Here is a 16,291-nt window from a genome sequence, read left to right on the forward strand (position 1 = left end):
GGTTTTTGCTGAATCATTTAAGATTAAGCTATGGAATTGTAATTCAGCCATAAATACTTTAGCCAGTATCTCCTAAAAATAAGGACGTTTAGTTGTCATGTCCCTTTAGTCTCCTTTTATCAAGAAAAGTCCCCACTGTCCTTCATGACATTGACCTATTTGAAAAATTCAGGGTAGTGTTTTGTAGAACATCCTTCAATTTGGATTTGTCTTACTGTCTCATGATTGGATTCAGGTTAAGCAGTTTAGTCAGGAATTCTTTGTATATGGTGTGGTGTTCTTATTCTATCAGGTGGCACTTGATAACAGTTTGTCCCATTATTGGAGAGTTGAAGTTGGTTAACTTAATTAAGATGTTGTCTGCCTTGTAAAGATACCCTTTCCCCTTTGTAATTAATAAGTAATCTGTGGGGTGATACTTGAGACTGGGAATATCATGTCCTCAGTGGTTTTGTACCCAGTGTTAGTGTTCCTTGGTGATTCCTGATGGAAGCATTTATTACTAAGGTGGTTGTAAAAAAGTGATTTTCTAATTATTATTGTTGATGTATCTCAGTGAAGAGGAGTACTCCCCTTTTAAGAGGTTTTAGTGTAATTTTCTCATTCAAGGTAATAACCACCCATGCTATTGTTCATGCTGATTCTCAAATTTGGCCCAAATTTGGCTTCTGTGTCCCACTGACGTGCCCCTATCAGTCTTTGAGCAATTTCTTCCTTTCTGACACACAGAATGCTGTCCACGTTTACCTTGTATTTTCTCTACCCCAGTTTCTTCTGTTCACTTTCAGGTATGTTCTGTTCATATATATAGATGCATTTTCCTTCTCTGTTTATTTTTGCCTAACTGATACTGTACATTCCTACTAATAGTTTGGAGATTGTTCTCTATCTCATTTTTCTGCATTGTATTCCATTTTATGAATACCCCATAGTTTAACTAGTCTCCTTTTTAAAAAAAATTTTTTTTAAATTCATTTAATTAATTTTTTTTTTTTTTAATTTTTGGCTGTGTTGGGTCTTCATTGCTGCGGTCAGGCTTTCTTTAGTTGCAGCGAGCGAGGGCTACTCTTTGTTGTGGTGCACCGGCTTCTCATTGCTGTGGCTTCTCTTGTTGCGGAGCACGGGCTCTAGGTGAGCGGGCTTCAGTGGTTGTGGCACGTGGGCTCAGTGGTTGTGGCACGTGGGCTCAGTAGTTGTGGCTCGTGGGCTCTAGAGCGCAGGCTCAGTAGTTGTAGCCCACGGGCTTAGTTGCTCCGCAGCATGTAGGATCTTCCTGGACCAGGGCTCGAACCCGTGCCCCCTGCATTGGCAGGCAGATTCTTAACCACTCCACCACCAGGGAAGCCCCTAACTAGTCTCCTTTTGATGGTTATTTAGTCTTAAATTTTTTGCTTTTACAAACACTGCCTTAAACATATCTTCTTTACATGTCATTTTACATATTGCTGAATGTATTTGTAGAATAATTTCTAGAAGTGAGACTTTTAAGGCAGAGAGAATGTGTATCTCCAACTTTGATAGCTATTCCTCACTGTGAGAGATGGTGTGGATGTACAATCCTATTTAGCCATGATGAGGGTGCCTATTGCTCCTCACCTTTGTCAGCCAAATGCATTGTCACACTTTTTCATCTTTGCCAATCTGGTAATGATAAAATGTCTTTGGTTTAAATTGTCTTTCCATTGTAATTAGTGATGTTGACTATCTTTCTTTAATTTAAAATTTATATTTAAAATTTTAAAAATCTTTTTATTTTTAAAGGTAAAATATATTTCCTTTTTTGTGAACTATCTAATCATGTACTTGGCCTCCTTGTTTCCAGGTACTTTTTGATAATGCTGTAAATGTTATTGGTCCATCAGGCCGAATTCCTCAGAAGCACTCTACTGACTCGTCTGAGCCAAACGTCTTCTGATTGCAAGTCTCAGAAATTCATTAAAACAAGCCAAAGCAGAAAGGGGGATTTTCTAGAACCTGAGTGGAGCTGGGCCACAAGGCCTACCTTTGGGACCAAGGTGGTTGTCCTTTCTGTTATTCTCTTGGCTGTGCAGCTGTTTAACTCTGTTTCTGTGGACCAGCTTTATCTCTGTTTCTCGTTGCACATGGTAGGAAATGGTTGTCTAGCTCCAAATTCCAGGAGAGAGAATATCATTGGCCCCTTGTGGGTCTGGTGTCTCCCACTGGGCCAGTCAACTGTTTGGTGCCAGCCTATGGGGAGATGCAGTGAAGGAGCTCAGGGTGTCCTCTTCTTGGGTCTTAACTGAAGGCTCCAAGCCTTTCACCATGTTCTCAGGATTATTCCTTCTACGCATGGTACTTTGAACCCTTGCCAGGTTGGTTTGTTTACTTAGAGGGGGGCCATCCTCCTTGTCAGTGCTGTCTCGATGAGATGCTGTCAACAGAGGGACAGTTACTCTCTTCACCTCTTCCAGGCCATGTGGTTAGTCTTCACAACAGTGGTCTGAACTCATGTAGCTCTGGGGGTAGGAAGACTCCATGGAGTACCCAGGCAAGGATAATTTTAAGGGAATCAATTTTTAGGTCCTCAACTTCTGTTATATTTCTAAAGTTGAGCCGTCTGAGAACACGCCTAGCATAAGGGGTCTCTTATCACCTTTTCCATTCTGCAAAAGGAAAGCAAACCCTCACCCATTCTAGTCAGGACCATGGTGTGTTACCCTGCTCTCTGGGGTGCCATGGGGATAATTCTAAATATAAATGTTGAGAATATGAGTCTAAAGACTAGGGAACGATCCTTTTACAAGTTACAAGTCTTCTGAGTCTACTTTTAACAAAATTGGAGGAACCAGTTGAGTTGTCAGTGGATCATTAAAAATAATTTTGATAACAGATCACTGCATGACTTTGGTGTATAACCGGGAGTTCAAGGAATTCAGAGATGTTGCTATTATAGAACTTCCATTGCCATCTATTTATGAGAACAAGGTGTCTCAGGGCTTAATATCTATAAAAATGAAAAACAGGAATGGAATTGGTGCTGAAACTGTCTTAACAGTAAGCAAGATTCATCCCTGGAAACATGAACCTTCTTACCCTATCAGGATGCATTTCTAGTGAAATTTTGCTCATATTTAATAATGATCAGTTTTTATATTCTGTTGTTTTGAAATATGTGCTAATAGCAATCATAATCATGCAATCCAGAATAAAATATTTTTGAACACTTAGAGCTTATGAGGTCACAGGAAATTTGATATGTTACAGGGAATTATAAGTATGGTCAGTAAGAGACTTTCAAGCCTAAAAATGTGTTACATTAGGGTGAAATGTGGGTGGTAAAATTCTAGATGGAGGAGAGTAATGGAGCTACCAATTCAAGAAGAAATTTCTGACTTAAATAGACATTTGTATTTTTAACTAGATGAAGGTAGGTGTCTAATTGTATTTACAGTCCACTGGATACATTTATAAGAGTGACTTAATAGTTTACGCCGTTATTTACAATATACCAGAAACTGTCTTTGCAACTCTTTAAAATTATAATGAAAAACTTCAGATGTTAAGCTTACATAATACGAAGGGGAATACATAGATTTTCAAAATCCTTTTAGGGTAAACAAGAGCAAGAAAGGTTGAAATGGCAGCTTTATACTTTTCCTTTCAAAGAAGTGTCCGTTTACCCCTTCTCTGTTTTCTCTCTCAGCCAGAGTTCCTTTCTGGGTCCAACTAGCTTTCCCTCTCCTCCCTGGCCTCTCATATCCTGTGACTCCAGTGTGAAGCTGTCAGTGGCCTGGTGAGGGTGGGATTGGCTGTTACAGCACTGGCTAGCTTTCTTTGGTTTATATACTTTTCCTCTCCGTTATGTGTGTGGCCCTGGGCTGGCTTCTCAGGCTTGTCTGATGTTGAGGTTCCTAATGCCCAAGTCTTCTTTCAGACTTTTCTTACGACTGGAAGCTGTGCAAACCTTTCACTTTCTGGCCTGTTGGTATTCAGTAGCTAGAGGTTATACCAGGGACAATAATGATTGACTGCTTAGAAATTCTGATACTGTCTGGTTCCAGTGATTGAATACATTTATTTGACATTTTGACTGCACATACCCTGGATTGGAGCACTCTTTAATCTAGCACCAAAGACTGCCCGTGTAGGGGTTGAGAAGTGGGACCCTGTCCTTAGTACTCCTCTTGTCAGATTCAGTGGCTGTCAACCTTGGTCATCCAGGGCTCCCTCTGACCCACAGTCAGTCATTAAGGAGTTCCACTAATCTGCTTCTTCCAGATATTTAATTAGTGTGCAGAAGCCTGGGACCCCAAGATGAATCAGATACTTTGCCTTTGTAAGCAAACACTGTGATCATATTTAAGGAAACTGTTATAAGAATTACTTTTAGGTCCTTTTCAGGTTGTCTCTCCATCGCTTAGGGTTGGTAAACCATATGGTCAAGAAACTCTGTAATGAAGGAATTCTGCTCTTATCCTTCACCTGTCCTGATTTGGGAGCTCCATAAGACTGGTGGGGTTTGGTTGCTTGAGGACAGGTTGCCCCCTGGCTGGGTGCAGGTAGAGGAAGCCTGGCTGTGGCTTCTGTTCCGGGACCCATGCTGCACCTTGGCTTAGTGGGTCGGCCGCATAGTTACGAGGGGAGCGTCAGCTGACCCTGGCTCATTACATGAACAGAGCGCCTGGGGTGGCCCAGCCACCTCATGGCGGAAGGTTAGAGGGGATGGGTCATTTGCACTTGGCGTAAGCTCGAATCAAGAATCCTGACCTTTGTGTGGCGCAGGTGTGCCGTGGGTGTGCCGTGCTGCTGCAGGATGGGTTGGGATGGCCACATTGAGATGAGATGCTGTTTGCTCAGGGTCCAGAGTCTGTTAGAGCTCTTTTCTAAGGAAGCTGCTGCAAAATCCTAATGGAAACGGGGCAAGCGGGGTGGCTGGAATAGCATTCTTTAGACACTTTTTATTCTTCTTGAGTTCTGTCACAGCCCTCCTAGGACATCATGCCCTGACCTTGTCCATGACACTGAGCTTTGTCGTGGCCACATGGTTGTACCTCAGGGCCCAAGCACAGGTCTTTCAGACTGTCCAGCATGTACTAGCCAGACTGGAACCCTCGCCTACTCCACATCGCATTGCGATGGAAGTTGGCTGAAGTGCCCTAGGCTGTAAGAAGTGGTGGCGTTGCCTCCCAGTCATCAGGGAAAGTTTTAGAAAGAAGCACAAGCTCACTGTGAAAGGGCCTTGATATGGCTATAAACTGTAACTGACAAAATTAGGGACGTGGGTTTTCAAAGGCAGAAAAGGAGAGGCTGGTACTGGGGCCGGGCGGGGGTGGGGGCAGGGAGGAGTGCTGTAAGGGAAGTCTTCTCGAAATAAGGGTGTTTCCTGGGGGCACCTCGCCAGGCAGGAAGGCCACGCCCCGGCTTTTCACACGTTTGCGCACTCTGAGCCAGAGGGAGAGACAGGCGGTGGGGGGCAGGTAGGCAAGGGTAGAGAGGAGGTGCCTGCGCGGGGCCTGCTAGCCCCAGGGTCCGCTTCAGGCTGTGGCTGTACCGGGCTTATGCTGAAGGTGTTGAGAGAATAGAGCCTGAGCCCAGGACTGTGGGAGATGCCAAGGAAGGAGGCAGCCTGGTTGCTCAGCTCAGCCTGGGCCACTCCCCTCAGGGAAGTCCTGGCAGGAGTTACAGAAGTGCCTTGCCACTGGAGAGGGTGGGGGAAGGATGTAAGATGCTCTAGAATTGGTTAATACCTGTCAGGCTCCAAGCCCATCTCCCACTCCCCGACACCTCCCCTGCTTAGGCCACAAAACCTTGTGAGATAGCAGATTAATTTGAAAATTGAGCTGCAGCTGGATGAGTTGATGTCAACTTCAGAGTTCACTTGTGTTTAATTAAAGCCATCCAGAGACTAAACCTGCTCCCAGAAAATTATTCTGACCGAATAATTAAAGAGAATAAAGGTTAGATTTGTGTTTCTGGCTAAGTCTCTATTGCATTCGGCATCTACAAAACATGAATTCCATTAACCTTTCGTGAGCCAGCATTAAATTGCTTTCAGTTAGTTGTCATTCTAACTAAAGTAGAGTCACACAGAAGAGCCTTTGTTTATACTTGGTGTCTGTTCCCTTTTCTTCTCTGGAATTATGTCCTTGAAGAAACAGTCATTTGGAAAATCGGTTCATAACTTTATGTGTCTGCCCATCCCTCCCTTAGTCGGGGTCCTGTTCACTGAGCATCAGAAGGAATTGCACCAGGGGAAGCAGGCCACAGCTGCAGAGGAGGGCTGGGGTAAGTAATCACTGCCGGTGCTTGGGCTGAGGTCTGTAATTTGCAAAAACATGTCCTGCGGCCACGAGAGATAAAATGAATGACTAGTTAAGGTCGCCTGCCCAGTTCAGGCCAACTTGGGCAGGGGCCCGGGGAATGTCTTCCCAGGAGGGCCTTGTGGGTTGGGAGAGGGTGTCCTGCCATACTGTGACCTAACTCTCCCTGGGCCTCTGTGCTTTGGGTGTGGGTGGCTTCGTTCCTGCTGAGTGATGGGTCAGTCCATCCAGGCCTGTCTGCAGCCTCAGTGTCCTGAAGGGGTCAGGACACTCGGCTCCGGGCTCGTGACTGCAGCAGCGGGGAGGGGGGCGGTGAGATAAAAGGTCTGTGTCTCTGCTCCAGGACTTAACTATACCTTGTCATGCAGCATATTTTCCTGCATGATTGTGGATGTGAGGTGTTATGACCAAGAGTCTCTAAGCCAACCCAGGATTTCTCAATGTGGATCACTTACTTACTCCAGGCCCCCAGAACTCAGGAGGCAGGGAGGGGAGGTCTGCTTTCTTCAGCTTCAGGTCTGGACAGAGGTCAGAGGTGCTGACTGTACCCTTCTTTGTGTATCTTGGGAATGGGAATGTGCGGGGGTTGCTTGCTGGTCTTTGCTGAGCTTGTGCTGTGCTCTGGGCCTAGAAGAAGCTCATAGTGGTCTGGGATCTGGACCAGATGCTGTTAAAAACAGAAGAGGCAGCCTGACTCCACTTGGGAAGATGGTCATGCCTCAGGCTTCAGACCCAGGAGCGGCTCGGGTCTGCGGTTTCCTAGTGGTGCCAGGCGACCTGGCCACTTCTGAGCTGTGGCTTGAAGTCAAGTTGGCTCTTCTCTTTCCTGGTGCCCCAGCTCCCTGGGCTGTCTCTGACTCCTGATGAGTTTTCTGGCCTTCCCTTATGGGCCATCAGGTGCCCTGTTGTCTTTTCCCACAGGGCTTTTCCGTGAGCAGATCTGGGGTTACCTGAGGATTGGCACCCCATCTCCCTAGCAGACTGGGGACTTGCCCCCTTCACCGTCAGGAAGCCTTAACAGCACGTATCATTCATTCCGTAATTGCTGCGTGCCAGATTCTGTGTTGGGCAGTAGAGACCAGAGAGAGGTGATGCCGTCCCTGGTCCCCGAGGTCAGAGAATGATGGGCACAACCAAACTGCAACAGAACTGTCCAGAGGCAGGGCCAGGGTCCAGGAAGGCCAAGGAGTGGCAGGGACCACCCTCAGAGGGGACACTGTGGAAATTGCATAGTGATGCGTCAGGAGTTCCTGCTAAATACAGTGGGGAAGGGCATTTGGCCTGAGGGAAGGGTACTTGCTGATGTGTGAGAGGATGTTGGGGAGAGGCAGGCTCAGGCCAGGGGCCGGAGTGGGCTTGGACTCTAGTCGATAGGCAAAAAGGGTGTGTGTTGGGATGGCCACAGAATCCAGTGTTCTTTTGGTTCTTTTGAATCCATGGTGCCAATGTGGAGGACAGATTGGAGGGGGAAAAGACTCGCAGCATTGGACTAGTTAAGAGTTATTATAACAGTTCATTTGAGAGGTGATGAGAGCTTGGGGACTAGTGGCAGTGGGCATGGAGAGAGAGGCCTGAAGCCCAGGGATGTTAAGAAGGCAGAGTGAACGCAGCCTGACGCTTCAGTTGGACATCGGAGGTCAGGGTGAGGCAGGCTTCTGGGTGCTCCCGGGATGACTCAGCCTGGCTCCTGGGTGAGTGGAGGTGCAGGACTGGGGAGTCAACAGGGCAGAGCACGTGTTGGAAACAGTGGATTGCCTGTGAGCCCTCTAGGCAAGGAATTCCAGTCAGCAGTTGTGTCTGGAGATAAGCCCAGGGGTCTGGACTGGAGGTAGGAACTTGAGAGGTGGCAGGACGCAGGGGCAGTGGAAGCCTGGGGTCTGCTACACTGTTAGGAAGTGTATGAAGGTGAGGAAATAGAATGGGGGAAATACCAGTGTTTCAGGAGCAGGTGGAGAGGACAAGAGCTTGCGATGGCTCCTAGGGTCTAAGAACATAAGGAACACAGACATCATGTTGAGTGAAAGAAGCCGGACACAAAAGAGAGCATACCCTGTGACTGCATTTAGATAGAAGTCAAAGCCGGGCAGAACCAGTCTATGGCGATAGAGGTCAGAACAGAGAGGGAGTACTGACGGGAGGGCATCACAGGGCAGGCTTCTGTGCCGGGAACGTGCCAGCTCTTCATCTGGGTGGGTGTGTACACGTGTAGGCAGATACCCTGAGATGTCTGCACTTTAAGTTATACCTAAAAAAAAAAAATCTTTAAAAACTTAAGAAAGAAGGGAAGGAAGATGGAAGTGTAGAGGAGGAAAAATAATTTGCCTTCCACCCTCTGAGTTCTTGGCTGAGACCCCTGTAGTAAAAGACAGATAAACAAGAGAAAAACAGAAGTTTACGAACACATATACCTCATGTGTACATGGGAGGTACTCAGGGAAAAATGAGCAACTCCCCAAGCGGGCTTAAAATTCAGGCTTAAATACCATCTTAGTAGGGAAAAGGGAGGGAGGGAGCCCTCCTAGGGGAGAGTGCATGATTTTTAGGGAAGATGAAGGACCCTTAGAATGGTGGATGGGAGATGTGATGGTTTGTGACAAGTGTGTCTGGATGTGGTGTGGACTCCAGTCTCCTCTCCTGGGATGAGAGTCAGTCTCCCTTGGTTGATGAAGCTCCTGGGAGGGGATCTTTGACAACTGAGTTCTTTTGGAGCATCTGTCTTTAGGCAGATGGGGAGTTCAGAGAAAGCCTCTCATTGGATTGGCTGTTTTTCAGGTGCCTACAGCTCAAAATAATCAACACACCCAAGTGGCATATTTGGGGCTGGCATATTCTGCTGCCCTTCAGAAGGAAGATGGAAGGAAGGAAGAAGGGGAAGGAAGGAAGGAAGAAGGGGAAATAAGGAAGGAGGAAGGGTGGATGGAGGGAAGAAAGAAAGAAACCTGGAGCCGGTGGCGCCTGGCAGGAGAGGGTAGGGTTTTCAGGAAAGAGGATGTGACCAGTGTTGCTCACACGCCCAGAGATCAAGCCCTGGGCCAGCTCCGTAGAGTGACCTGGAGGCTGCCCTCCCAGTCCTCCCATGGCCACTAGAGTGTGTCCCCAGCACTGCTGAATGAGTGGCATAGAACAAACCCTAACATTGAATCAGAATAGGGAGGTGCGAAGATCCTCAGGTCAAGGGCATACCTGAGAAATCTCCCGTGCTTGGGTCATAGTTCCCAGCAGTGCAGATGGCCACTCTGTGGTTTCCTGAGTGTCCTCCCAGGCAAATCCCGGCATTGAAATTTGATAACGTTTAATAAAAAATGTTATTATCTACTATAATTTGAAAGAACTTCCTTCTGTTTCAATGTGAGGGTTTCCCGTAGAAACCACTTCAGCCTGGGCGGCTGTGAATGGCGGCTTTATTAACAGAGCCATCTGCAGGCTTTCCTAACAATCTGTCGCCCTGCTCATGGCTTCCAGTGCAAACATTGTTTATTGTGATGGAGGCCTCAGCCTGTCACCGTCCCCGTCAGCCGGAGGGGACAGCCTTCCCTGCGCCCGAGGCGAGAACAGCTCATCTGCTTCCCTCCAGCCCCTTGGACGCGGGGCCCTCGCGGAGCAGGTGGGGGCAGAGCCCTCGAGCTCGCCAGGAGGTCTCTCCCCTGAGAATCAGATGCTCCCGGTGGGCAAACCCTTACTCTCTTTCAGACGGAGACCAGGGAGACGGGGCCTAAACTTAACCTAAACCCGCAGTGAAACATGCCCTTTTCATTGCAGCCTTAGGTTTTTTATGTCAGATCCCTCACTTGCCCCCACGGACGGGCTGACACCTTCAAGTGGGACTGGTATGAGAGAGACCTCACCGATGCTCCAGGGGCCTGAGGGCTTGAAGCTAACACATTCTTTCGATAGAAAAGGGACTCTTGGCTCAGCTCAGAATTAATTCATCTTCTAAATGGAAGTGTCAAAGCCTGGCAAGCACTCCTGCTCATGATTCTGGTGCTGAGATATTCATGGGCAGCAAACAGTAGGCCACATGAAAATGGATTTTGCCAGTGAAACCAGAGGGGGCTGTCGCTCTCAAAGGAGAAAGCCTGATCACCTAATCTCAATTCTGCCTCAGTTTCACCAGGGCCTGCTATGTAGTGGAATTCTTCTTTTTCTTGTCATTTTATTACTTCTGAGTAAGGGAAGGTGATTCAGCCCAAGCACCTGAGGGAAGGCAGCCGTGGGGCGGCTTCAGGAGAGCATTTCCAAGAAAGCGAGTGAGCATCAGTGACACTCAAAGCAGTCAGAAGGGGAAGCCAGTGAGGACCCAGGAGGAGGGAGAAGGGGTGCAGAATGCCCAGCGAAGGGGAGGACTCCTCCGGCTGCAGGGGTAATGCACTGGCTGCTTCTGGGGGGGCAAGCAGGTAAAGCCTCTGTGTTCCCAGACACACCTCTGACCAGCGCCCCTCCCTTGCCTGGGGCTCCTCCAGGCCCACACTCGGCTAGGAAGTCTCGCACAGACCCTGTGGGGGCAGAGAAGTGGCAGGGAAAGCTGCAGGGAGCGCCGTTTCACATCAGCAGTGTTTTATTTGATCGTAGATGGAGTACCTCAAGTGCACGAGGACAAATTTTATTTAAAAATTTTTGTTGTATTAAGGCCCATTTTTGTTTCCATATTCCTCTCAAAAGCATAAAGGGAGTTTGTATATCATTATTTTAAAAAAACTTATTTTGAAATAATTATAGACTTAGAGGAAGTTTAAAAAAAGAGACTGGTGAACCCTTCCCTCAGCTTCCCTCAGTGGTGACATCTTACATAATGTGTAGTTTTATGTCCAGGAAATGTTCATTGGTACAACAGAGCCATGCAGACCACAGACCTTAATCAGTATCCACCAGTTCTGCCTGCATTCCTGTGTGCGCGTGTGCAGTTCTGTGCGATTTAGTCCCGCTTATAGATTCGTGTAATCACCACCACAACCAAGATGCAGCCTGTTCATCATCACAACGGAACGCCCGTGCTGCCCCTCTGTAGTGACATCCCCTCCCCTCCGTCCCTGTCCCCTGGCAACCACTAGTCTGTTCTCTGTAGTGTTGCTGTTTCAAGAATGTTATAAATGGAAATGTACAGTTGGTAAACTTTCCAGATTGGCTTTCCAGGATCCATGCTCCGTGAGGGTAGGGCCTGCATCTTCTCATCTCTGGATTCCACGCCGAGCCCAGTACAGTTTGCACATGTACCCGATGAAACAGTGACTCCTGTGGATCCTAGTCTCATACAAACTCGCCGGGTTCAGACTGGCTACCACTTTGAAGGTGTCGGCAGCACAATACGTTTTTACTGTAGAGAGAGTGAGGTCTGTAGAAGGAAGAGGCCCTGCCCTTCCTGGTCATCCGACTTACACAGTTGCGTTAACCGAGAGAGTTCTGCGGCTGACACGGTAAGAGAACGCCAGCTTCTGGTTTCCCTGCTTCCAACCAGGTCTCCAAGTCAGCCCGACCCAGTGTTGGCTGAATGAGCATCGCTGTGCTGAGGTGGGCTCCAGAGTACGCTTTGACCCTTCCCAGGATGCACTCTGGCTTGGTGGAACATCAGGAATGAAACGGGATGACCAGGTATGAGGGCTTTGCTTTTTATTAAAAAGGTATTTTTCTTCCCTGAGGCCCTTTTAGCACTTTGTCTGCAGCTCCTTTAGTGAGATCCGGCAAAAATGAACTCCGCCAGGGGTTGAAATCTGCGTAATCCCACAGAGATACTGAGTCAACACTGGCAATTATGCATATTCATGCCTGTCCCTGGGTGGCTCCCTAGGAAAATCTATTTTCAGGACTGCGTGTTTACATTGCTGAGGGAGGGGAGAGGCAGGATCAAAGCCCTCTGGCTGAGCCTGGGCTGGAGGATTAAGGGGAAGAAGCACTTGACCGGTGAAGGAAGAAGCTACTGTGCTGCTTTCTCGGTGAAATGGAAATTGCTCAAAGGTTGGAAGATAAGGGAGCAGCTTCTCCACACAAATAGGTTTAAATTGAACATCAGGGACTGAGGACACAGGAGCCAGGAAAGGCAGGAAGGGCAGGGAGTCACTGGCAGCAGGTGCCACAGCACGCCTGGAAGCTCTGCCCCGCACTCCAGCTGTAGGGATGACAGGAGGGGACTCGTGCAAGGGAAGGGTCCCTCCAACTTTGTGACACTGTTCAGAGCCCAAAGACGCCTTTTCCAAAGCCTAATCACTTTCTGTGGTTTTTCCATATACTGGTCTCAAATCCTTCCTACCAGAAGCTCAACCCATTTCATTCTCTTTTTGTTACTAATAATCACTAAATTACTGTTCTGCAGTGAGCATCTCCTGCAGTGCTGCACAGCAGAGCATGGGGCTGGCCCCAGGAACTCTGGGGGCAGGAGGACCTGCCTTCAAATCTTGGCTCAGCCACTTGCTACTAGGGTAACCTGGCTTCTCACCTGTAAGTTTACTCGTCTGTAAAATGGAGATAATCGAATTCAGGATTGTTGGAAGAATTGAACGAGTTAGTACATGGAAAGCACTTAAGTGTTACATGACGTGTTAGCTGTTATGGCTGAGTAGCATTTCGTTCTGTGGACGTGTGCCATATTATAATCATTGAGCACTCAGTTTCTTATTTTCCACATTTCTTGATGTTTTTGTCCTTTGAGATACAGAAGTGGCACCCTTAAGATTTTCTGCTAGATTTCTGGATTGGTAAAATTAAAACAAAAAACACAGACGTGTTCAGTTCCGTAAGCTGTGGTCTCCTGAGGATGTCACCCATGGATATAGAAATGAAACACACTGACATTTCTAGAGACAATGAATCTTTTTTTCCCTCCATTTGGGATTCTTTCTCTTTTAGTTCCTTTGTCTACTTTGTATCAGAGGTTACTGTAAGGGTCTATTAATGAGGGTGGAGTCGAAATTCAGGTTTCCTTTGGAAAAGATGAACTGATTAGCACAAAAGGTGTAATATTATTAGAGTCCCTGAGGAGAGCAGGAGTTGCCCCTTTACAAAGGGATGCATCTACTTTTTGGGAAAAGTGCCAGGAGACTTTTACCATGGTCCTTGAAGATCCCAGTCCTGGGCATCCTGGACAAAGGCGGCTCTTCAGCAGGGCCTGTTTCTGTGATGGTGACAGACGTGTAGTGTTGCTGTGGGCAGTGCCCTCACCTTCTCCTGAACAGAGGACTGAGATGACATAGGTCCTCTGCTGTTTCCCCGTCTCCTTTCCAGAAATCTCTGAATCTTCACCCACATCTTTTCCTTCTTCCTCCATTTATAAAGAATGTCTTTCTCCTCGTGTAAGTGGAAGAGGCTCCAGCTTTCCAAGTTATAACACACGAAGTCCTGGCGTGGCAGTTATCTGGGTAAGATAAGAACGCAGGCCTGTTCCTGAACCTCCCCAGCCCGCCCCTTGCCCACAGGGCAACACGCCCCTTATCACTGCGAGCTGGGGTGTCTGGGGGTGCACTGGCCACACGGGGACTCCTCCAGCGACAGCTCTGCTCTGTGCCACCCACGTCCTGCACACCTGCTCTTCAGCCCCGTCTCCTTTGTCCTAAAAACATGTCCTTGTCCTAAACTCTCATTATAGTTCCACCTTTAAGCTAGAAACCTAGTTCCTTCTAGAAGTTACACTAACAAACACCTCGATATATCCAAGATCTAATTCATCATTATTTCCCCATAGAGTTTCCTTTTTTGGATCTCCTTTTTTATTAAGAAGAAAAATCACATTATTTAGTGGGTTAGTTCTGGAGTCAGCCGTTTCGTCTCTGAATTTTTTTTTTTTTTTTTTGCGGTACGCAGGCCTCTCTCACTGTTGTGGCCTCTCCCGTTGTGGAGCACAGGCTCCGGACATGCAGGCTCAGCGGCCATGGCTCACGGGCCCAGCCGCTCTGCGGCATATGGGATCTTCCCGGACCGGGGCACGAACCCGCGCCCCCTGCATCGGCAGGCGGACTCTCAACCACTGCGCCACCAGGGAAGCCCTCGTCTCTGAATTCTTGAAAGAGGAATTCCTGCCCCAAGACAGTCTCTCACAGGTTAGTATATGCGAGTGGCTGTGAACATATATTCATAGTCAACAAGGATGAATAAGATGATGAAAACCCCATCATTTCCATGACTGTAAAACTGGGAACGTATGGAATACTCTTTTTTTTTTTTTTTTTTTTTTTTTTGCGGTACGCGGGCCTCTCACTGTTGTGGCCTCTCCTGTTGCAGAGCACAGGCTCCGGACGTGCAGGCTCAGTGGCCATGGCTCACGGGACCAGCCGCTCCGCGGCATGTGGGATCTTCCCACACCAGGGCATGAACCCGTGTCCCCTGCATCGGCAGGCGGACTCTCAACCACTGCGCCACCAGGGAAGCCCATGGAATACTCTTAGTCTAATGCTTCATAAAGAAAAATTTGTAGCAGCTAATTTATGGTTGCGGTGTACAGAGGATGTATCACTAAGCAACATGGGAGAGATGGCGAAAGCGGGACGCTGCGTTCAAGGGCTTCTGGCAGGCTACACCGGGGAGGCAGGCAGTGGAGGCGGGTCAGGCAGGTAACCAGGATCACCAGGATTACCTGACGTTAAACACTGGAGACAGTGTAGACATGAGATAAATTAAAACAAAGCTATTCCCTATTAAATGGAAGCATAAATCAGAAGTAATTTCCTCTAACATTATGAGATGGAGTCTGTCACTCCAGAATAGCCGTATCCATAGCAGTGGCAGTGGTCAACTGATAAATGTGTCCTTCTGAACTGTCATGTCTTCTGATGATTGGACAGTCACGGAAACTAGCAGCATAAATGAAAAAAGACTCAAGACACATTTAGAGAGACAAATGAAACATCTTATTTTATTTTTTAATCTTCAGAATTTTCTGCCATAAGACAGGAATGCATGATAGAAATGGCTCAACATCTTCACATGAAACACTTGGATTCATTTTCATTCACAAGTTTTCCTAAAAACATCTACAATTTCATAATCCCACCCACTTCCAACCATTATCACAGATTTAATTGACTGTTAAACAGTAGTTGCCAGCAATAGAGAGCTGGAACGCTTTCTGCGTATTAGTAGTGTCTTTTGAAACTACCACCCAAGATATCACGAATATAAATTTCATGGTACACAGCAACCCCAAAGGTGACTGATGTCCCCAAATAAACTCCCTGCTTATCATGGAGAGTGGTATCCCCCAGGTACTTAACGAAATGCTTTTTCTTCTCCTAGAATTACTTGTTCATCTCATAGTATTTTTCTTGCAGGGTATATAGCACATGCTGACCTGATGATTCAGTCACCACAGCTAATAGGCAAATATATATGCCTGATACTGCTGCTGCTCTCTGATAATTATATACAAACATACTGAAAAATGATGTGTCGCTTGGAGTCTACCTCCCTTCTTCTGAAGAGAACTACTTTGAGGTTTTTTTTTTTTTTTTGAACAGTTGTAAACAAAAGGAAAGAGAAATACATGGACATATATCTATACACAGAGATAACACACTGAGTATTTTCAATGTGGCGCATATCTTCTTATATAGAGATACACAGAGTGAGTGTCTACACTCACCCCGTCACACATACCCACACCCTTACATACAGCATGTGAATACAAATGTTGTGAGTGTCCTTGGGAGTTCACTGAAGTTTGTGTATTACCAAATGATGATGAAATACCTGATTTGTATTACTCCTGAGAAGACAGTAGAAGGGAATGACAGTTCTGATGCACTTTGGAATGGCACAGTCACGTAAACACTTGCATACTTAAGACTTTTGAACTCATCCAAAGTTTCTAAACATGATCTAACCAAAAAAAAAAAAAAAAGATATCAAAACATTGCAAGTTAAAAAATAAAACAGTCCTTTTTTATAATCAAAGTATAAACAAATATATAGGAAATGCATATTTGTCAGTAATTACTTTGAAAATAGGAAATACATACTTAAGAAAAACATAATCATCTGACAAAACTTAAAAAAACAACTATCCAATGCATAATAACACATGCACTGCC

General features: G+C 46.7%; 1 protein-coding gene across 1 annotated transcript in view; it reads right to left on the reverse strand.

Annotated features, from left to right (window-relative positions):
* Positions 1–15,089: 15,089 nt before the first annotated feature.
* EML4 (EMAP like 4) overlaps positions 15,090–16,291 on the reverse strand; it is a gene marked incomplete at its 3' end in the record, with an annotated part of 162,809 nt that continues 161,607 nt past the window's right edge. The window contains exon 25 of the mRNA XM_079720477.1: positions 15,090–16,079. Within this exon, the coding sequence (XP_079576603.1) occupies positions 16,069–16,079 (11 nt within the window). The remainder of the gene's footprint in view (positions 16,080–16,291) is intronic.

This window comes from Hyperoodon ampullatus (genome assembly GCF_949752795.1).
Source record: "Hyperoodon ampullatus genome assembly, chromosome: 15".
NCBI classification, from domain to species: Eukaryota; Metazoa; Chordata; class Mammalia; order Artiodactyla; family Ziphiidae; genus Hyperoodon; species Hyperoodon ampullatus.